Source organism: Callithrix jacchus, chromosome 9 (genome assembly GCF_049354715.1).
Source record: "Callithrix jacchus isolate 240 chromosome 9, calJac240_pri, whole genome shotgun sequence".
NCBI lineage: Eukaryota > Metazoa > Chordata > Mammalia > Primates > Cebidae > Callithrix > Callithrix jacchus.
The window spans coordinates 39,103,809-39,125,777 of NC_133510.1; the positions used below are offsets into that span (position 1 = coordinate 39,103,809).

At 39.9% G+C, this 21,969-nt stretch overlaps 1 protein-coding gene and 1 non-coding gene across 7 annotated transcripts in view; both read right to left on the bottom strand.

Moving 5' to 3' along the window:
* Positions 1–1,452: 1,452 nt before the first annotated feature.
* The window catches only part of BICD1 (BICD cargo adaptor 1), a 305,969-nt gene continuing 285,452 nt past the window's right edge, over positions 1,453–21,969 (bottom strand). For 3 of the 6 annotated variants that reach the window (XR_013522710.1, XM_078338934.1, XM_017976005.4), the window contains 2 exons: positions 18,688–18,763; positions 1,453–7,547 (listed from right to left, as the gene is read on the bottom strand). Coding sequence is in view for 5 of the 6 variants with exons in the window: in XM_017976005.4 (XP_017831494.1) it covers positions 7,460–7,547; positions 18,688–18,763 (164 nt within the window). In the remaining variant the exon portion in view is untranslated. Of the gene's footprint in view, positions 7,548–18,687; positions 18,774–21,969 lie in introns of all 6 variants that reach the window. The other 3 variants (XM_017976001.4, XM_017976003.4, XM_054238185.2) reach the window with 3 other exon arrangements.
* Positions 10,632–10,736, bottom strand: LOC118144617 (U6 spliceosomal RNA). The gene has a single exon (XR_004729382.1). It is a non-coding gene; the product is annotated as a U6 spliceosomal RNA (small nuclear RNA).

A 21,969-nucleotide genomic window follows, 5' to 3' on the forward strand; every position in this document is an offset into this window, starting at 1 on the left:
CTCATCTGTACAAAAAAATTTAAACAATTAGCCAGGCATGTGCACGCCTGTGATCCCAGCTACTTGGCAGACTTGCTTGAGTCCTGGAGGTTGAGGCTGCAGTGAGCCAAGATCATGCCACTGCATTCCTGCCTGGGATGACAGAGTGAGGCCATGTTTCAAAAGAAAAAAAAGAAAGAAAATCCCTTCCACAAGTTCCCATTGATTCTGTTCTCTTTCTCATCCTTCATAGGTTGCAGGAATCCTCCCAATGCCTTCACGATACAGGCTGTCCAAGTTGCCTGCAAAATTTATAATTGAGAAGAGACTTTCTTGATGTTTCATTTTGAATGTGACAGACTACAGCTTTATCATGCAAGAGAAAGTGAAGTATCAAATAGACTTATAGATCCAACCTCAAAGAAAAACAATAGCTTTGGCAAGAGAAAAAGGAGAGATTTTTAGAAAAGTTTACATGATTATTTCTAGTGTTGTATTTATACAACAGGTAAGCAGACAACTTTGGCTAGGATGGTTGGCTGCCCGCGTTGCATGAATTTGATTAGCTATAATGAGGATTGCGTTAGATGTTTAACTCAGCAGAATGCCACGCAAGTCCTTATTCTCTCTGGCTTTTATCCTCCTCCACCCTTTAAATAAAATCGAATCAAAGTGGATGGCTCCCAAAGCAGCTGATTTACAATATGTATTTGATAGGAGGAGCTAGTAAATTAACCTTCCTCAAAGTTTTGGAACTCTGCTGTTCCTTTATAGGAAAGAGAACAGCAAGAAATTGTCTCCCAAAATAATACATACAAACTTCATTCTTCTTCTTTCATCAAAATAATGTTTCCTGTTTTAAAACAAGCATTTTGTTCATGTTGGTACATTTCTAATCGAATTCAGCCAAGTATATCCTCTTGCCAAATTAGCTTTCTAGAAAAGATTACAAGTAAAAGAGGTGAGACTGGAGGCAATGAGCAGAGTTGATACACATCATTTACCAGGAATTACAGAATTGTTATTAAAGCAGCCAGATGCAGTGGCTCATGCCTGTAATTCCAGCATTTTGGGAGGCTGAGGTGGGTAGATCATCTGAGGTCATCCTGACCAACATGGAGAAACCCCCGTCTCTACTAAAAATACAAAATTAGCTGAGCATAGTGGCACATGCCTGTAATCTTAGCTACTCTGGAGGCTGAGGCAGGAGAACCTCTTGAAGTCAGGAGGCGGAGGTTGTGGTGAGCTGAGATCGCACCACTGCACTCCAGCTTGGGCAACAAGAGCAAAACTCTGTCTCAAAAAAAAAAACTGTTGTTAAAGCAAAGTATTTAGTTTTTAGTTCAAATAAGCTCTCACTCTGAATAAACATATAGATCACATTTGAATTCATATGCATTATTTCCTTTTTGTAAGTATACATCAAAACGACAGACAGAAAAACCACTTGATTTGATAAAAAGGCAGCATTAATGAAATGAACAAAAAATAACCAGTTTATTTACTGGAAAAAGTTATGCATTACACCATATTCAGTTGGTAACATAAACCAAGTATAAGAATCGATATATTGGCTTCTGGTTATTTTCTTAGCACTGGAGTGCCTTTTCCAACCATTGAGTGCATGATCAGATTACACAAATACAAGCACATATCATGTGGATTCTCCCATGAGACATTATTCACTTAGGATTGTCTACAATAAAAAAATTTTAAAGTACAAGCAATAATAAATTCATAAGAATTTTTTGAATTTAAAATAAATGCATGTGTCTTCGAGAACATCTCTTTTGAAATTGATATTTTTAAAAATAACAAGAAAAAAGTTTCTTAGATCAGTCTTTTAGTTATGTTTTCACATGGTATTTATCAGTAGGTGGAAACACTTCACATCATTTAACCCCAAAAGGCATCATAATAAAACTGCAATTAAATGTAGGAACAGTTGTCATTATAACAATAATACAGTGTACAAATCAGGGTTGGCCACATAATACACATGTTAATACTGGAAAGAAATACAATATCAGAATCATGGATGGTTCATCACATAAGTATAATCATGCAAATAAAAACAGAGTAGATTATAAAAATGTCATAAGTGATTTCCAAATAATAATTGTTTGACTCTCATAGTCAAACCATTGAGCTTAAACATTTTGTGGGAATAATGTTAAAATGATGTTTTTCCTCGAAGATTGGCTGCACAAATCATACCTATGAACCCAATGATTCATTCTGTATCTCCATGCTCTATCATTGAATAGTTACTTTTAAATAAAATGATATTTCCCCTTACTTTATAGTTCTCTTATCTTTGTTTTAAAATGACTTTTTAAAACCAAAAACCATATTTACACTAAGAAGCACCAGATTTACTTCTCGGTGTTTTCATTAGAGAACAATGATCGAAGAGTAGTTCTGAAAGAAAAACAGTGAAAAGTGTATTCTCAACGAGTGTTCTACAAAAATTAAACTCCAATCACAGGAATAATCTGGCTCAGCAGTTTATCCAGGCTTCAGTTTAAAGAGGGCGAATTTTAAATAACTCAAGAAGTAAGGGATAGAAATACACTGAGGATTAGAGCCATGCATTTCAGTATGGAAAGGAGACTAGATACAGATTAAAATCTCCTTACATTCCTAATGGACAGAAGATCACAGAGAAATGAGACTTCTATGGTGTTCATCTTATGAATATGGGAAAGCTTACATGATGTGAAATAACTCATGCAAACATTTTACACTGCATATTTCTATGCACTCTCGCCCTTACACTAAAGGCAGTTAATCGCTCTTCTTAAGTAGAATATTATTTCTGGAAAATTCTCAGTGGGAAACATGTCTTAATACTAAACAATTATTTCAATTACACTTTGAATAATAAGGACGAAAGACAAGTCTACATGAAATCTTTCAGGTGTTAACGTAATAGGATCAGGTTACAAATGCAACACATCAGGGACTATGGCAATTAAGTTGGCATATAAATAAAGAAGAACTTAATTTTTGACACAACTCACCTGGGGGCACTATTACAGACAATGGAAAAGGTCGCTCGGGAGCTAGATTGATCTTGTAGTTCCATAGAAGTTGATTTTAAGGTAAAAAAGTACTTGTCAATATCAGCACTGATCATGCTATCCGTCATAACCTATCATAACTCCAGTTCAACAGCTTTTTGAAGAATTACGTTCCCTTTACTTGAAAACATATTCTTGTAGATTTTTTGCAGCCTTAAATATAAGGATTACTTAAAATCACTCTAGTTTATAAACAAACAAAAAACTGGAGGGCAAACTTTTTAGAATTGTGAACTTTATCCGTATAAATTTCTTTCAAATTTAGCCCTACTTCCTACCTACCATATCAATGTATTTGTGGCAGCCTGGGGCTGAACCAGCACAGTTCCTTACTGGAAATCTACCAGCTTCTCCTGATGTCTCTGAGGGACGGATTGTAACTTTTGGCTGATTATGACAATTAGACATTAAAATTGACACTCATCCCAGAAGAAAAGATATTTCATTTCTTCCTTTTCATGTTTTGTGATCTCCATTTGAGACATGAAGAGAACTTTATTTAATACAGAATTTCCATAAATCTTTACATTCTTAGGTTACTGGACCAATGTTTCATGCTTGTTTCAAACAGAAGAACTTAATCTGCACAAGGATATTTTCCAAAGCACGAAAAAGCAAATGTTGTATATTGAAGGTCCTTTTAAATAAAGACAAAATCTGAAATGTGTTTGCCCCCACTAAGGGATTGCATACCTTCTATTTTTGAAGTATTCCTGAGGACATTTTTTTTTAGACTCTGATAATTGAGGTTTTTTCGTAAAAGTACTATATTCTGAATAATTTTAAAGATACCATGAAATATAGCTGGAAGAAAAAATAACACCAACAATCCTTTTTTTTCCAACCAATATCTTGGAAAAATTAAGATTGCTATCCTATTTTCAAATATAAAATATTTTATGATTAACGAGTAAAACTTTAATGTATTTTAAAACTTAAAAGAATCACAGAATTATGAGCTCCCAGAATTGAAATGCATTCTCCTATCTTGCCACTTAATACTTACTAGACCACCAATATTCAATTTTTAAAAAACAAATATTCCTTACGATGATCAATTTCCATGTTAATTTTTCAGTGTTAAAAATCTCTTTCCTAGAGTTAATAGACATCCTTCACACTGAAGACTTTCTTATTCTAGACTTAGTAACAATATCTATAGCTGATATCTATCATTTGTTAAATATTCTTTTCTTGAAGACCACTATTGTACCTCCTCTTCATTAGACTAAGGTATAATTTCTAAATAGGTCTTTTCTTATTTAACAATTTTCCTTTTTCTCAAGGTTCTCCAAATTCCTTTTATTAGAATCCGGAATTGGATATATGCATGGGATCTAATGGATTATGTGTGGACTGGAAAGATAAGCCAAGCTCCTTTATGCCACTCAGCACTCAAGCCAATATATTGCTGCTGCTTCTTATTTTTTGCTTAAGGAAAATCCTCAGTAGAAAAGCATTTCTCCATACTGTTCAATATTGCAATTGTGCTTACTTAAAAAAAAAAACTACCTGTTTACTTTGCTAACCACTGTGACCAGTTAGCTTTAGTCTTGGCTCACTGCGTTTGCAATGATCAGCCAGTATTTTAGTGTTTTTCTGCTGTTTGTTTTTTCGCTCCAAGTATGTCTTCAATTAGTCTTACTGAGGTTCATTCTTTTTGGTTCTCACTAGTTCTTCTGCTTTTCAAGTTCCTTTTGAATTCCTGATGTTATCTTTACAGACACTGATTTTTGTCAACACTACACGTATTGATTCATTTTAAATGCCTATACATAAATATAGATATGGCTCAGTTTAAACTATGCTAAATAATGCCACAGTGTAAATACATGGTATTCTCTCATACTGCTTAGGGACTATCACTTAACTTTGTGCTGAAAATGAGAAATTTATTTCCAAGTTTCTACAACTTCTTGGCAAAGATTCACTAAAATTAATATTTTCATAGAATTAGTATTTCAGAACAAGCCTTTCCCACTCTATGAAGATAAAGAACTGAAATGAAACTAGTTTGTGATAGACGTAATAATACACCTTGTATTGGAAGAAATAAATGTTTTGTGTGCCACCCGGCTTCTCACCCAGTCCTAAATCCAGAGTTAGGGATAAAGAATGCAAATATAGCATCGCAGACCGGCAGTACTGCCTGGTCATCACACACAGACAGTATTTCCTGCTGACCTCCCAGTCCCACCCAACCAAACCAATGAGGCAATACAGGAACATGTCCTGAGGTACTTTTTAAAACGGCATATTTTTCCCTCAGGCACAAACAGTTTTTATTAAAAGTCAACTCAGCAGCTATGCCACTTCTCAGGTCCAAATACATGATGCTTGAGAAAGGGGGAAACATAAAAAAAAGAAAAAGTGAGGGCAGGGGTACACTTTCTTTCATTGATCTCTGATACAATCCACAGTCTCACTAACTGGTACCAGGCAGATACAACACCAGTGAAATGAAGACAGTGTTTAGGAACGGCAAGGCCATGCAGGTAGAAAAGAGCGGAAGTCAGGCTGCTGTGGTTAGGACTTCACGTAGAATTATTTTGTTTCTGTTTCTGTACTTTCACCTGAATCCCTATTTTGGTGAAGATTTCAAACTCTTTACTCCACCTTGCATAATAAATGACACTGTGGAAAACAGCACTCATATAAAGAACACAAAACGTCCTGGTTGCTTTGGTAATAGTGACCACTACTTAATAGGCGTATATGACTGACGAAAGCTCCTGCAATGTGCTTTACGACTTACCAGTGGGTCTCTGATGGACCACTCCATTTCAGTGCCACCCATGTCCGCTCAATGAGCTGAGTGGCTCCTGGATCTCTTTTCTCAATGCCCTACACTGGTAACTGTCCTTTGTGTTAACAGCGAGGGTCATTTTTGTGTTGAAGAGAAGCTGCAGATATTTTGACATGAAAAGGTCAAACCCTTATGGTTTTAAATAAGTTAAGGCTACCTGACAAAGACAAGGAATCAGGGCTAGGAGCAGTTGTGTGGGCAGCACTTACTTGATGGTTAAGGAGCCCAAGAGTGTTAGACCTTTCAGCTCTGTTAGCTGTTTTCCTTGTTTGTCAGATTATGTGCAAAATAAATTTTGCTATGAAAATCCACTGCCTTAAATCAAGTCATAAAAGTTACCCAGCAGAATCTGTAAATGAACTAGGAACATGTATTATCTCAAGATAATAGAATGTTTGTAGGCACCTGAGTGTTTGTCAAAAGTAGACAATGAGCTAAGGTTTATTATCTATTTTTTTTTTTTTTTTGGCAAGGAAGATTTGTTATGAAAAAACTTACAACAACAAAACATACAGCTTTAATCAAACTTTGAACATTCTCTGGGTAAATTAATTAATCAAAGGCTATCTTACATCTAGTTATGTATGTATTTTCCCATTTGTACTTGATACCTTTTATCAGGAAAGACTCATAGTAGGACCCTGATTTTGGGAGAAGTAAAAAAACTTCTGGTCATTAAATAAACACACCATGTTTTTTCCCCTTCAAGTTACAGAGCCTTCTTTAACGTTGTCACACACATCCACACATACAAAGGAGCAGCACCAGTACATCTACTCAACTGCAATGAAAAAATAAAATTAAAGATGCCATCAAAACTTGAATAAGTCAATAAACCATAACGTAGTCTCTTTCTTAGATTTACTTAGTAATGTCCAGTGAAGAACTCTAGGTAAAAATACAAAAGCAAAACCCAGCAGTTAATGAGCTACTGATTAGAAAATAAGTGCATAAACAATACCAGCATAGCAGCAAAATACAGTTACTGTTAACATTCTGATGCACCTCATTTATCATTTTGTGCAAGAAAAATGACCAGTCTGGCCAATTCCAGATTTCAAACTAAATTCAAACTCATACTTGAGCAAATATCTGAAAAATAAATGAATTAAATTCACCTCAGAGAAATTATTTTTATAGACATAAATCATGTAGCAAATAAAGTACAAAATAAATATCAATGACAAAAATATTGGAATCAACTTCCCTAGCTGAATTTGGAGTGTGAGGAAAGATGATATTACAGTATATGTATTTTACACATCTTAGGTCTCTCCTATGCTATCGAGGTAAAGCCAGCCATCTGAGACATGTCTCCTGTTTCTTTTTTTTTTTTTTTAATTTAAATAAACTGTAGCCATTTAATGGCAGAAGTTTATCTGAGACTCAGAGAAACCACAAAATGTTTTATCACATCAGGGTCTGTGCTTCGTGTTCTTCTTCTTAACTTTCTCTCATCTTCCAAAACAATGGACAGTAATCCGATTGTACATCTAACAGCCAAGAAGAAAACACCCGCTTGATCTTGGGCAGTATCCTGTGTGTGGCTACAAAACTTCCTCCCCAGATGTCCGTCCACAGGAGATGAAGACTAGGGGTGGGGAGGCTTGGAGAGACAGTGGAGAGGGGCACACTGGGAGCTGGAATGTGGCTGCTCCTCAGGGAGAGCTGTGTCAGGACTGGAAAGGAGAAACAAGCACGTCAGCAAGAAACACATTTCAAAGGGCCAGGCACAGTGAGTGGTAGGGGTTAGAGGAGTTATTTTTGCTTATTTAAGAACATGAACAGAAATCTTATGCAGTAAATGGTTTCCATCTAAAGCATGCCAAGATAATGGTGGCTTTTCAAAGCAAGGCATAAAAAAGAAAAATGAAATGATATATGAACTCTTCCCCCAAAGTCACTCTTTTATTTTTTTCTTATTTTCTTGCCTCCAGCATTTTACAGACATTCTTTTCAATTTTTGAAGTCTTGTTCTCCTAGGTCTCTGCGTTAGCTGTAAGATTTCATGAGATCAGTTCTTTTCAAACTTTAATATGCATTCAAATTACCTGAGGGTCTCGGTATAAAGGGCAGATTTGGATTCATTAAGTATGGGGTGGGACCTGAGATTCTACATTTTTAATGAGCTCCCAGTGATGCCAATGGTGATGGTAGGTTGACCAAGGCTTTGGAGTTTGGAGGATTCTATAGTTATCTGGTAGATCTAGATTGACTAGGATAAATAATTTGCCCGTGGAAGTCTAATCTGCTCTAAGGATTCCCCCTGCCTGCTTGAGCTTGGAGGTATAAAAAAAGAGTTTTATATTTCACTTATTTTTTTTGAGATGGAGTCTCACTGTGTTGCCCAGGCTGGAGTGCAGTGGCTCCATCTCGGCTCACTGCAACCTCTGCCTCCCAAGTTCAAACTATTCCCCTGCCTCGGCCTCCCAAGTAGCTGGGATTATAGGCATGTACTACCATGCCCAACCAGTTTTCGTATTTTTAGTAGTGATGGGGTTTTGCTATGTTGGCCAGACTAGTCTGAAACTCCTGACCTTAGGTGATCCACCCACCTTGGCCTCCCAAAGTGCTGGAATTAGAGGCGTGAGCCACTGTACCTAGCCTAACATTTCACATTTGTTAAGTATATAATGTAGCTTTCCAAACCACCGCTTATGATAGCCTCTAGTTTACATGAACTTGTGCTTAGGCCTATCAATGCCTGGATGAATAATCTTGAAGAATAAAGAAGCAAAATCATTGAGTTTCCTAGGGTAAAATGACAAAACACATTTGGGTTTGGGCCTTTTAAAATGTGACTAGCAGTGGGGGAATCACAACATGGGATTTTTTTTTTTTTTTTAAAGAAAAGATGAGTATTTTTCTAAAACTATTATCTTCCCTTAAACTATGAAAGTCAGTACTATATATAATTCATTTCTGCCAGGAGTGATGTTTGAGAGAACAATTCAAAGATCATTATTATTATTTAAGTATACCTTTATAAAGCTAATATTATTGCTGGAATCATTAAAATTAGTATTAAACCTTTTTTTCTTTTGGACAGAGTCTCACTCTGTCGCCAGGCTGGAATGCAGTGGCTCGATGTCGGCTCACTGCAACCTCCACCTCCTGGATTCAAGTGATTCTCCTGCCTCAGCCTCCCAAGTAGCTGGGAGACGTGCTACAGACGTGTGTCACTACATCCAGCTAATGTTTTGTATTTTTAGTAGAGATAGGGTTTCACGATGTTGGCCAGGAAGTTCTCTCTTTACCTTGTGATCTGCCCTCCTCAGCCTCCCAAAGTGCTGGGATTACAGGTATGAGCCACTGCGCCCAGACTAAACATATAATTTTTATCTTTGGTACTGAAATCATCCTTTATCTGTATTCTTCCATTTTAATACAAAATTGTAATTATGTAAAATATCTGATTGGCTTGAGGTTATTCTTACTTCCCAAACTCTTTGAACTGCTGTAAATTTAATTTAAAAGATTTCCTGTTCTGACTGGTTAAGACAATCGGTGAAAAAATTAAATTTTCCTACCTATTTTTATATTTTATTTTTATTTTTTGAGATGAAGTCTCACTCTGTCACCCAGGCTTGGAGTGCAGTGGCACAACCTTGGCTCACTGCAACCTCTGCCTCCCTGGTTCAAGAGATTCTTCTGCCGCAGTCTCTCGAGTAGCTGGGACTACAGGCAGGTGCTACCATGCCTGGCTAATTTTTGTGCTTTTAGTAGAGACAGAGTTTCACCATATTGGCCACACTGGTCTAAAACTCCTGACCTCGTGATTCACCCGCCTTGGCCTATCAAAGTGCTGGGATTACAGGTGTGAACCGCCGCACCAGGCCTTTCCTACCTATTTTTAAAATGTGGTAGGTAAACATGGGAGAACTGGAGCTTCAGCAACATGCCTAAGAAAACAGTGCATAGTTTCATTTGTAAATGTTTTGATATGGAGTCTTGCTCTGTCCCCCAGGCAGGAGTACACTGATACAATTTTGGCTTACTGCAACCTCCACCTTCTGGGTTCAAGCAATTCTCCTGCCTTAGCCTCCTGAGTAGCTGGGATTACAGGTGTGCACCACCGCACCCAGCTATGTTTTTGTATTTTTAGTAGAGACAGGGTTTCACCATGTTGGTCAGGCTGGTCTCGAACTCCTGACCTCAAGTGATCTGCCTATCTCGGCCTCCCAAAGTGCTGAGATTACACACGTGAGCCACCATGCCCAGCCTCCTTTGTAAATTAGAAAATAAGAAAATCTTTTAAAAAGAAAACAGAAAATAATGTATGGCAAGATTCACCCTTTACCCTCCCTCCAAGCAGTTTGCTGGCCCCAGGAAACAGCAGGTCAGACTTTCCCATAGAACTGACAGTTTATTTCTGTAAATCTGCATGACTTAGAACGAATTTCTTCTTTCTTTTTTAATATGTTTTATTTCTTCTTTTTACTTTATTTTATTAGTTATTTTTTTTTTTTTCTGAGACAGAGTTTTGCTCCTGTTGCCCAGGCTGGAGTGCAATGGCATGATCTTGGCTCACTGCAACCTCCGCCTCCCAGGTTCAAGTGATTCTCCTGACTCAGCCTCCTGAGTAGCTGAGATTACAGGCGACTGCCACCATGCCTGGCTAAGTTTTGAATTTTTAGTAGAGATGGGGTTTTTCCATGTTGGTCAGGCTGGTCTCAAACTCCCGACCTCAGGTGATCCACCCATCTCGGCCTCCCAAAGTGCTGGGATTACAGGTGCAAGCCACCGCGACCAGCCTACTTTATTTTAATATGGAACGCTTCACTAATTTGTGTGTCATCCTCGTGCAGGGGGTCACGTTAATCTCTGTATCGTTCCAGTTTTACTATATGTGCTGCCGAAGTGAGCACGGGAACTAATTTCTTTTTTTTTTTTAATTTTATTTTATTTTTTTAAAGTTGGGGTTTCACCATGTTGGTCAAGCTGGTCTTGAACTCCTGACCTCAGGTGATCCGCCTGCCTTGGCCTCCAAAGTGCTTGGATTACAGGCATGAGCCACTGCGCCTGGCCGAGAACTAATTTCTTTTTAGGGAACCAAACATATTATGCAATGTGATTTATGGCAAGTAATGCAGAATGGTAACATTATACAAGAAAGATGGCCGGACGTGGTAGCTCATGCCTGTACCCTAGCACTTTGGGAGGCCAAGGTGGGCGGATCACTTGAGGTCAGGAGTTTGAGATCAGCCTGGCTAACACAGTGAAACCTCGTCTCTACTAAAAATACAAAAAATTAGCCATGCGTGGTGGTGGGAGCCTAAAATCCCAACTACTTGGGAGGCTGAGACAGGAGAATCGCTTGAACCCAGGAGGTGGAGGTTGCAGTGAGCTGAGATCACACCATTGCACTCCAGCCTAGGAGATAAAGACTGTCTCAAAAAAATAAAAAGAAAAGAAAAGAAAAAGAAAGATATGGGGTTGGGTTTTTTCCTTTCTTTTTTTTAAAGCTGAATCTCACTCCGTCACCCAGGCTGGAGTGCAGTGCCTCGATCTCAGCTCACTGCAACCTCTGTCTCCTGGATTCAAGTAATTCTAGTGCCTCAGCCTCCTGAGTAGCTGGGATTATAGGCCTGCGCCACCGCACTGGCTAATCTTTGTATTTTTAGTAGAGACAGGATTTTGCCATGTTGCCCAGGCTTATCTCCAATTCTTGACAAGTGATTAGCCTTCCTCAGCTTCCCAAAATGCTGGGATTACAGGCATGAGCTGCCAGTCCGACGAAGAAAGACATGTTTTTGAAGACCTTGTGTAATCCAATACTCACTTTGATAAAAGAAGACAAATATTTCTGCTTGACCAGCAGATATATTTGCAGCAATAGCTTAAATATGGGTTACAATGGCTGGGCGTGGTGGCTCACGCCTGTAATCCCAGCACTTTGGGAGGCCAAGGCGGGTGGATCATGAGGTCAAGAGATTGAGACCATCCTGGCCAACATGGTGAAACCCTGTCTCTACTAAAAATACAAAAACTAGCTGGGCGTGGTGGCACGTGCCCGTGGTCCCAGCTACTTGGGAGGCTGAGGTGGAAGAATCACTTGAACCCAGGAGGTGGAGGTTGCAGTGAGCTGAGATTGCTCCAGCTGGGTGACAGAGCAAGACTCAGTCTCAAAAAAAAAAAAATATATATACAGTTACAACTCATTTTGCTTCACACTTTGACATTACATCATTTGTGATGACTTAAAATTTTTTTCATTACTTTAGACAGACTTCTTAAAGTGAGTTATATTTTATTGTATTAATATTTTTAATATGCATAAAATGCAATCACATGGTGTATGTTATGTGTAAATTAACCTGTAAGACACACGTTCTTGGATGTGAATATTTCATAAATTATAATCATTTAAGGCATAGAATAAATACAGTTTCAGTTGTGATTGCTAAATATTTTCAAGAGTCTACTTGTTATTCAATATTTACCATTGAGTTTACTTTTCATAGGTAGATCATGTTGTAAACAGCAGGTTTTGGAAACTGTTACTAAGATATAAAATTGGGGCCAGGAGCGGTGGCTCACGCCTGTAATCCTAGCACTTTGGGAGGCCGAGGTGGGTGGGTCACCTAAGGTCAGGAGTTCAGGACCAGCCTGGCCATTATATATATAAAATTGGACACATCTTCAGGAAGTTTCTTTTTTTTCCCATGTAGAAAACTACTTGATAGAAGGGAAGAAGTGCTAAATCTCAAACAATTCTATATATTTCAATATTAGATCCAAGGCTACATACCTTGGGCATTCCTTTCATAATATCTAGGATCTATCAACAATTTTGATACTTTAACTGTACAATGGAATGAGCCTGTAAAAAGTATACATGGAAAGTGCTACTTTTTTTCATTTTAAATTTTATTTTTCTTTATTTTTAACTCTAGGGTCTCAGTCTTCTGTGAACTTCTTTCCTTTTTTGTAAAGACAGGGTCCTCTTCTGTCAGCCAGGCTGGAGTGCAGTAGTGCAATCTCGGCTCACTGCCGTCTTGAGCTCCTGGGCTCCAACAATCCTCCCACTGCAGCCTCCTGAGTAGCTGGGACTATAGGTGCCACCACTATGCCTGGCTAATTTTTGTATATATTTTTTAAATGACAAAACTCTTTTTTCTTTTTTTTTAGAGACAGGGTTTCACAATGTTGGCCAGGATGGTCTCGATCTCCTGAGCTCATGATCCATCCGCCTTGGCCTCCCAAAGTGCTGGGATTTCAGGCGTGAGCCACTGCGCCCGGCTTTTTTTTTTTTTTTTAAAGACAGGGTTTCACCAAGCTAGGCTGGTCTGGAACTCCTGGGCTCAAGCGATCTTCCCACCTAGGCCTCCCAAAGTGTTGGGACTACAGAGGAGAGCCACCATGCCCAGCTGAAAAGTTCTACATGATTAGATGTGAGAAAATGCTCTTTCATTACAAAATCATTCCCCCTTAAAAGTTATTTGAATATATGTATAAACTGAGGGAAGTACAAAATAATTTTGTTGTTGAGATGGAGTCTCACTCTGTTGCCCAGGTTGGAGTGCAGTGGCTCATCTTGTCTCACTGCAACCTTTGCCTCCTGCGTTCAAGTGATTCTCCTGCCTCAGCCTCCTGAGTAGCTGGGATTAAATGTGCATGCCACCATGCCAGCTAATTTTTGTATTTTTAACAGAGATGTGGTTTCACCTTATTGGCCAGGCTGGTCTCGAACTCCTGACCTCAGGTGATCTGCCCACCTTGGCCTCCCAAAGTCCTGGGAATTACAGGCATGAGCCACCGTGTCCAGCACTCAAAATTTTTCAAAATGAGAAACAGACACCTGATGTGAAATCACTTAACATTCTTAGCACATCTTCTATTTCTCATTAAACAAACATTCCTTTTCAGTTTGAGGGGAAAAGAGTCATGGTGGGTGATTTAGATGCTCTCACTTTGCTCCTCGCAGTGTAACTGAAATAGATCTCTCCTCTGCAGTGCAGCCACCTATGGTAGTACATAGGAGTCATGGGCTCAGCTGTGTTCAGGATATGTGACCTTGAACAAGTCATCTTACCTTCCCAAACCTTGATTTTGTCATATAAAAATGGGTGTAAGACCAGGTGCAGTGGCTCAAGCCTATAAACCCCAGCACTTTGGGAGGCTGAGGTAGGCGAATCACTGGAGGTCATTAGATCAAGAGCAGCCTGGCAAACATGGTGAAACCCTGTCTCTACTAAAAACACAAACATTAGCTAGGTGTGTTGGCGCACACCTGTAATCCCAGCTACTTGGGTGGCTGAGGCAGGAGAATGGCTTGAACCCAGGAGATGGAGGCTGCAGTGAGCCAAGATAATGCCACTGCACTCCAGCCTGGGTGACAGAGGGAGACCCTCTCTGAAACAACAACAAAAAACAAACAAACAAAAACCCAAAAAAACTAAACCAAAGAAACAAAAACAACCAAAAATGGGTATAAAACTGTGCATACCTTATGGGAGGTTGTAATGATTAATATGTGTAAAAAGCTCTATCCTTGTCTGGTTCATACTAAGAATTTGAATGTTAGCTATGTGTTAACTTTTCTGCCAGGAAGGAGTAAAAAGGGCAATGAAGGTATTAACATTGACCCATTTGGCAGTGCTCTGAGTGGGAAGAGAGTCAGTCATCATCCTGGCAACTTCGAAAAGGAGAGTCTTTTCAGATCTATATGCATTTAATCCTTTCTTTATGTAGACCACAATGTGGGGAACAGTAGAATTGGGCTCTAGACCAGGCTGTATTCACGTGGGTAGAAACTGGAAACATTTGAGAAGCTGGATACATCTGTAATTCATTAAACTGCTTTTCTTTAAAGTGACTCATCCCTGTGGCAGTAGTAAGCAACCCAAATTCATTAATCTCAGAACAGATGGGACTAGTCTACCTAACTGTTTAGTCAAACTGGTTCTCAAAAAACAAGTAAGGTGAAAAAAAAATTTCCTGCCAACCTTTCCATTTCCTACTTAATGAAAACACGTAAATCAGTAGTCTTCTGAGGTAGGAGGATTGCTTGAGCCCAGGGTTCAAATCCAGTTTGGGCAACACAGCCAGACCCAGACCCAGTCTCTGAAACAAACAAGCCAACAAAACAGTAGCAATCTCCACGCTTTCTTCAAGCAAATTAGAGAGGTTGAGAGACTGCAGATCTTTGTCTTGAGGAATGGTAAGATACTAAAAGAGGTATTGATAACAGATACCGAGCAGACACTCCAGGCCAGGTATGTGCCTTGCTGAATTCCCCCAATAGCTACTGTAATCTGAACTTTACAAGTGAAGAAACGGTATCTCAGTCAGCAAAAGAAATTTTCCAAAATTAAACAATTAGTGGGTATTAGAGGTGGGTTCCAACCCAAGCAATCTGATTCCAGAGCTCATTCACTCATTCAGGTATAATCGATGTTTAGTGCACAGTGGTCATGTGGCCAGCACTGACCCAGGCCCTGGGTGAGGGCTGGGTTGCCTGGTAGAGACTGGACTGTAGGTGAAGAACCCATGTTCTTTTTTATTTTATTTTTTAAATTTTTATATCTTGAGATGAAGTTTCTTTCTTGCTGGAGTGCAGTGGTGTGATCTTGGCTCCCTGCAACTTCTGCTTCCTGGGTTCAAGCGATTCTTCTGCCTCAGCCTTCCAAATAGCTGGGACTGTAGGCATGTGCCACCATGCTGGGCTAATTTTGTATTTTTAGTAGAGATGGGGTTTCACCATGTTGTCCCGGCTGGTCTTGAACTCCTGAGCTTGGGTGATACACCCGCCTTGGCCTCCCAAAGTGCTGGGATTACAAGCATGAGCCATCACGCCTGGCGAGCCCATGTTCTTAACCACTACACATGCAGAATCCCACTGAGATGAGTCTGAATATTTATACTCACTTGCTTACATAATTGAGATAAATCTATAATTTTTATATTATCATCATTTATAATCGAAATTAGTGCTGTTGTAAAATGGCATTAGTATGTTAGTGAAGAACCTTTCTTAAAGCCCTGTTGCTGAAGTTGGTGGGAACAATCAACTAAAAGACATTAATTGGAGGCCGGGAGCGGCTCACACCCGTAATCCCAGCACTTTGGGAGGCTGAGGCAGGTGGATCACGAGGTCCAGATTTCAACACCAGCCTGGCCAGCATGGTGAATCTCCTTCTCTATGAAAAATACAAAAATTAGCTGGGTGTGGGGTGTGCACTGTAGTTCCAGCTACTTGGGAGGCTGAGGCAGGAGAATTGCTTGAACCCGGGAGGCGGAGGTTGCAGTGAGCAGAGATTGCACCACTGCACTCTAGCCTGGGTGACAGAGCGAGACCCCATTGCAAAAAAAAAAAAAAAAAAAAAAAAAAGACACTAACTGGAAGCTGCTGGCTAGCAATCTATTTTATAATACATTTCTCTATTTACTTAATTTTTTTTTATTTTGCAATCACAGCTTGCTGCAGCCTTGATCTCCTGAGCTCAAGTGATCCTCCCATCTTAGCTTCCCAAATAACTGGGACTACAGCATGTACCACTACACCTGGCTAATTTAAGAAAATTTTTTTTGTAGAGGTTGTGGGGTGGTCTCCCTGTGTTGCCCAAGCTGGTCTCGAACTTCTGGGTTGAAGCCATCCTCCCGCCTTAGCCTCCCAAAGTGCTGGGATCACAGGCGTGAGCCACCACACCCAGCCAATAATGTACCTTTCTGAGCTAACTCAATGGTCAACTGATACAGCTAGCTGTACAACTGGCTCTGAGACCATGTGACACTTGGGCTTCAGCTGCCACTGTGTTTCCACACTTGTGGCACTCCAGCTCCCCTGGCTCTGACCCCTGACTACGTGTAGCCTGCTTCTGACAGCTACTCCTCAGACACATGTGGAAAGTGTTTGGACCTGCCCCTGCTCAAAAGCAGCCTTCTCCTGGTAGAAGGGAAACAGCAGTGATAAGGAGAGAACACTGGGCAGATGATGAAAACCACAACCAGACTAGTAAAGTGGCACCATCGGAGGCCAGGTGACTGGAGATGAAGCATTCCAGGATGAAGGCGAGGTCCGATGGAACGCTGAGGTGCTGTGTGGAGGTTCACCAGGATGGAGGGCAATTCATGACTGATTCGGAAAGCTTTCCTTTGGAATCAGAATTGTCAGCAAACTCTCCGGTTCAGTGTTCAGGGACTGTGCAAACCTGCTTTTACAATTCTTCAAGTAATCTCACATGAAGGTCACTGTCAGAGCAATATTCTCTCTTTTGAATGCTGACTACAATGTTTTCCTCTACTTTTCAAATTCAATTTTACCAAGGCTGAGTGGACAGAGAACAGAAATACTTATAAAAGTGTTCCTATCTGTCTGTCTGTCTGTCTATCTATCTATCTAGAGACAGGGTCTTGCTCTGTCACCCAGGCTGGAGTGCAGTGGTGTTATTTTACTCACTGTAACGTCAAACTCATGGACTCAAGCAATCCTCCTGCCTCAGCCTCCCAAAGTGCTAAGATTATAGGCATGAGCCACTGCACCCAGCCTTTATACCTAATTCTTTATATTCTTCCTGTTTGCCTGAGATATATATTTTTTTAATTTTTAAAAATTGTTTTCAGATGGATCTCTCTGTCACCTAGGCTGGAGTGCAGTGCTGCAATCTTGGCTCACTGCAACCTCCACCTCCTGGGTTCAAGCAATTCTCCTGCCTCAGCCTCCTGAGTAGCTGGGATTACAGGCATGTGCCACCATACCAAGCTAATTTTTGTATTTTTAGTAGAGATGGGGTTTTACCATGTTGTCCAGGCTGGTCTCAAACTCCTGACCTCAGGTAATCCATCTGCCTCAGCCTCCAAAAATGCTGGGATTACAGGTGTGAGCCATCATGCCCGGCCTATTTAAACATTTTTTATTTTATTTTATTGTGGTTTTTGTTTTGTTTTGTTTCTTAGTGACAGGGTCTTACCAGGCAGGCTGCAGTGCTGTGATCATAGCTCGCAGCAGCCTTGAACTCCTAGGCTCAATAGATTAATCCTCCTACCTCAGCCTCCTGAGTAGTAGGGATTTTATTTTATTTTTATTTTTATTTTTTGAGATGGAGTCTTGCTCTGTTGCCCAGGCTGGAGTGCAGTGGCGTGATCTTGGCTCACCACAGCTCCTGCCTCCCGGGTTCAAGCAATTTTCCTGCCTTAGCCTTCCAAGTAGCTGGGCCTACAGGTGCACGCCACCCTGCCTGGCTAATTTTTTTGTATTTTTAGTAGATATGGGGTTTCACTGTGTTGGCCAGGCTGGTCTCAAACTACTGACCTAGTGATCCACCCGTCTTGGCCTCCTAAAGTGCTGAGGTTACAGGTGTGAGCCACCATGCCTGGCCAGGGATTTTTTTTTTTAAGTTGACAAATAATAATTGTACATACTCATGGAGCACATAGTGATGTTTTAATATATATAATGTATAGGAATCAAATCAGGTCAATTAGTATATCAGTGTCCCTTGGATTTCGTAGGAAAATAAATATATTTTAAAGACGAAAGAAAACGAAAGGTAGGTCAAATATCAGAACAATTCCAGCTTTTGTTTTTTGGAAAGGACTGAAACAGTGGACTAATCCAAGTATTTATGCAGATAAAGGGGCTGAAGGCAGCCTGTAGTCCACCAGCTGGTGGCCAGCAAAATAAACCCCAGCTCTCTTGAATTCCCACTGGGAACACAGGAACTGCAGGTATCCAGTGTGTGTCTATGTAGTCCACATTTGAAATAAAATATAGCAAAATATAATGATGCTTAGGCAGTTCAGGTGTTGGAAAGGGGAGCTGGGGTCTATGGATCAGGCATGCAGCTGGGTGGGAAGGGAAAGGACATCTGAATTTACCTGACAGTCGGGCAGTCTTGCCTCCCGGCTAGTTGTGAGCACTGTGGCGGTACGGAGGCAGCAGGCTGCTGACAATCTACAAGAAACTGATAAATTAGACATGTATACAAAGAGATGACAGAGCAAGGTGTTAGTAACAGTGACTAAAGCAGCTGCCTGAGAGATTTAGTGAGGAATGTGCATTCACACAGAAACGTTCTGATTCAGCTTTTTTTTTTCTTATTGAATGATGCCAATAGAAAAGACAGGCTTTTTTTTTTTAAGTATTAAAAATTAGTGACACAGCATTCGTAGCAAGATTTCTCAAGTACATTAGGACATATGTGGCCATTTGTCTTTGGTATCTTAGGTCTAAAAATAAAGGGTCTATTAATACAATGAAAGATCTTCCAGTTCTAAACTTGAACGTGGTGGTAGTTACTTGCTTAGCGCTTAGATCTGCTATTCCAAAATGGAATGGATTCAGATAACTGACTTTACTGTCAGGACACGTGGCCATATTGTCAATTCCATAGGTACCTTGAGAAAGTGGGCTGTACACTCTTTTCCATGATTAGTAGAATCTTAATTGAACAAGGAAATTATCCTTATAGTTTTCTGAAAATTGATTTTATATATTGAAAATAGAACTGTTGGCAGAAATCTTAGAATGTCTATTACATAGCAGATTGTTAGTGACTTGGACTAGAAAGCTAACCTGAATGACAACTATACTTTATTTTGCTTTTACCATTTTAAAGTCACACAGTATAACACACTAGGTTAACAAAGTGTTAGCTAGTAAAAATCAAGCTTTAGCTGGGTTAATCATCTACTCCAAGAAAGTAGTGCCTGGTGTTCTAAAAAATCAAAGAGTGCTTTGTTTACTGGTATTAGGTGACTATGTTAGAATCATGCAGGAAGCTGGTTAGAAATGCATACATCATCTTTCTCCAAAAAGATTTTTGTAAACAAGTTAAAAATAGAATTAAACTTAAAAATTACTCAATTGAAGCAATTCCTCTTGAAAACTGATTAGACTACGTATTTGCTTAGCAAACCCCTTTCCTTATAAGTGTTTGTTTGAGACAGAGTTTCACTCTTGTTGCCCAGGCTGGAGTGCAATGGCATGAACTTGGGTTGCTGCAACCTCCACCTCCTGGGTTTAAATGATTCTCCTGCCTCAGCCTCTGGAGGAGCTGGAATTACGGCATGAGCCACTATGCCCGGCTAATTTTGTATTTTTACAAAATTAGATGGGGATTCACCATGTTGGTCAGGCTTGTCCCGAACTCCTGACCTCAGGGGATCCTCCCACCTCAGCCTCCCAAAGTGCTGGAATTACAGGCATGAGCCACTGTACGCGGCCTCCTTATATGTTATGTAAGTAATATTTAATCCAAATTATCACAAATTCTGGATTTACAGCCTTAATGAGGCTCTACTGATTTTTACATTTAAAGTCTTGAATTTATCCTCTAGGAATGCAGTGGGGGGAAAAAAAGAAAAGAAAAAAAAGTCTCGTATTTAAGTATCACCTGTTTTGTTTTTTTTTTTTTTAGATGGAGTCTCACTCTGTTACCCAGGCTTGAGTGCAGTGGCGTGATCTTGGCTCACTGCAAACTCCGCTTCCCAGGTTCGAGCAATTCTCCTGCCTCAGCCTCCTGAGTAGCTGGGACTATAGGTGTGCACCACCACACCCGACCAATTTTTATATTTTTAGCAGAGACGGGATTTTACCTTATTGGCCAGGCTGGTTTTTAACTCCTGATCTCAAGTGATCCACCTGTCTCGGCCTCTCAAAGTGCTAGGATTACAGGCGTGAGCCACCAGGCCCGGCCAAGTATCATCTGTTTTAAAGCCAATATATTCTGTTACAAAAAATTCTGCCTATATAACTCCAGAAGTCAACATTCAAAGAAACTACTGGTGCTTTTCCAGAAATACACTATAACTGTTTGTGATGCAAAGTAGAATACAATATAAGGCAGGCTCGGTTTTCATTCACTCAAGAAAACATTACTGAAGGGACCCTTTTATATGGTGGTCTTTGTTGCCACCTTATTAATTAGTGCATATTAATAGGAATGAGGTGATCTGATTTTTGTTTGGTAGCTGGTGTTCAGAGGATCATATTCAATGAAAGTCTTTCAAATGTAACAAATGATCAGGAAATCCCTGTGTTTTTTAAGTTTTCCCATTTTGCAGCATGATTAGCTCCAGATTCCCTTTTGTAGAAACTCAGAGTCTTAAGGGATGCATTCCTTTGTCTTTTCAAAATCTTTGCTCCTTTTGTCTTTTCCAACTCATTTCCTGCCTATCTGAGTGGTAATTTAGGAATGTCTTAGACTAATTTGGACAACTATTTTAATAAGACCACCAGACAGGCAGTTTTTCCGTTAACCAAGTGTATACTGCCCTCTGATGGTGTGTTTGGGTAAATGCAATGGATGTAAAAACCACTCTGGATTCCTTGAGTCTTACATTGCCAGGGAGCTATAAATAAAACTCTTTTAAAGCAGAGTAGTAGCGTCTGTGGAATTGAGATCCTTAGAATTAGAGTAACTAGAGTATTAAAAATGGCTTACATCTTTAAAAAATATCTCATATTCTTTTTTTTTTGCTAATATAGTCACAGGTTATTATTCATTCATAATATAATTTATGATAACATTTCAGAAAGCAGGTGATGATAATTGCAAGTCCTTAATGAAATGCTAGCTAGGTGGTAGACAAATTTTTCACATTTTTAGTTGAGTATCACTTTTTCCTTCTTTAGAAGCACCTCTGGCTAATATATACATATATATATTTTGAGACAGAGTCACTCCTTCACCAGGCACCAGGCTGGAGTGCAGTGGCATGACCTCGGCTTACTGCAACCTCTTCCTCCTGGGTTCACGTGATTCTCCTGCCTCAGCCTTCCAAGTAGCTGGGATTACAAGTGTATACCACCATGTCTGGCTAATTTTGTTGTATTTTTAGTAGAGATGGGGGTTCTCCATGTTAGCCAGGCTGGTCTTGAACTCCTGACCTCAGGTGCTCCATCTGCCTTGGCTTCCAAGAGTGCTGGGATCACAGATGTGAGCCACTCCGCTAGGCCTATTTATTTTTTGAGACAGGATGTCATGCTCTCACCTAGGTTGGAGTGCAATGGCTATCATAGCTCACTTCAGCATCCAACTCCTGGGCTCAAGTGATCCTCCTGCCTCAGCCTCTTGAGTAGCTGGGACTACAGGCACATACCACCACACCATGCTAATTTTTGAAATTTCTGTAAAAACAGGGTCTCACTATTTTACC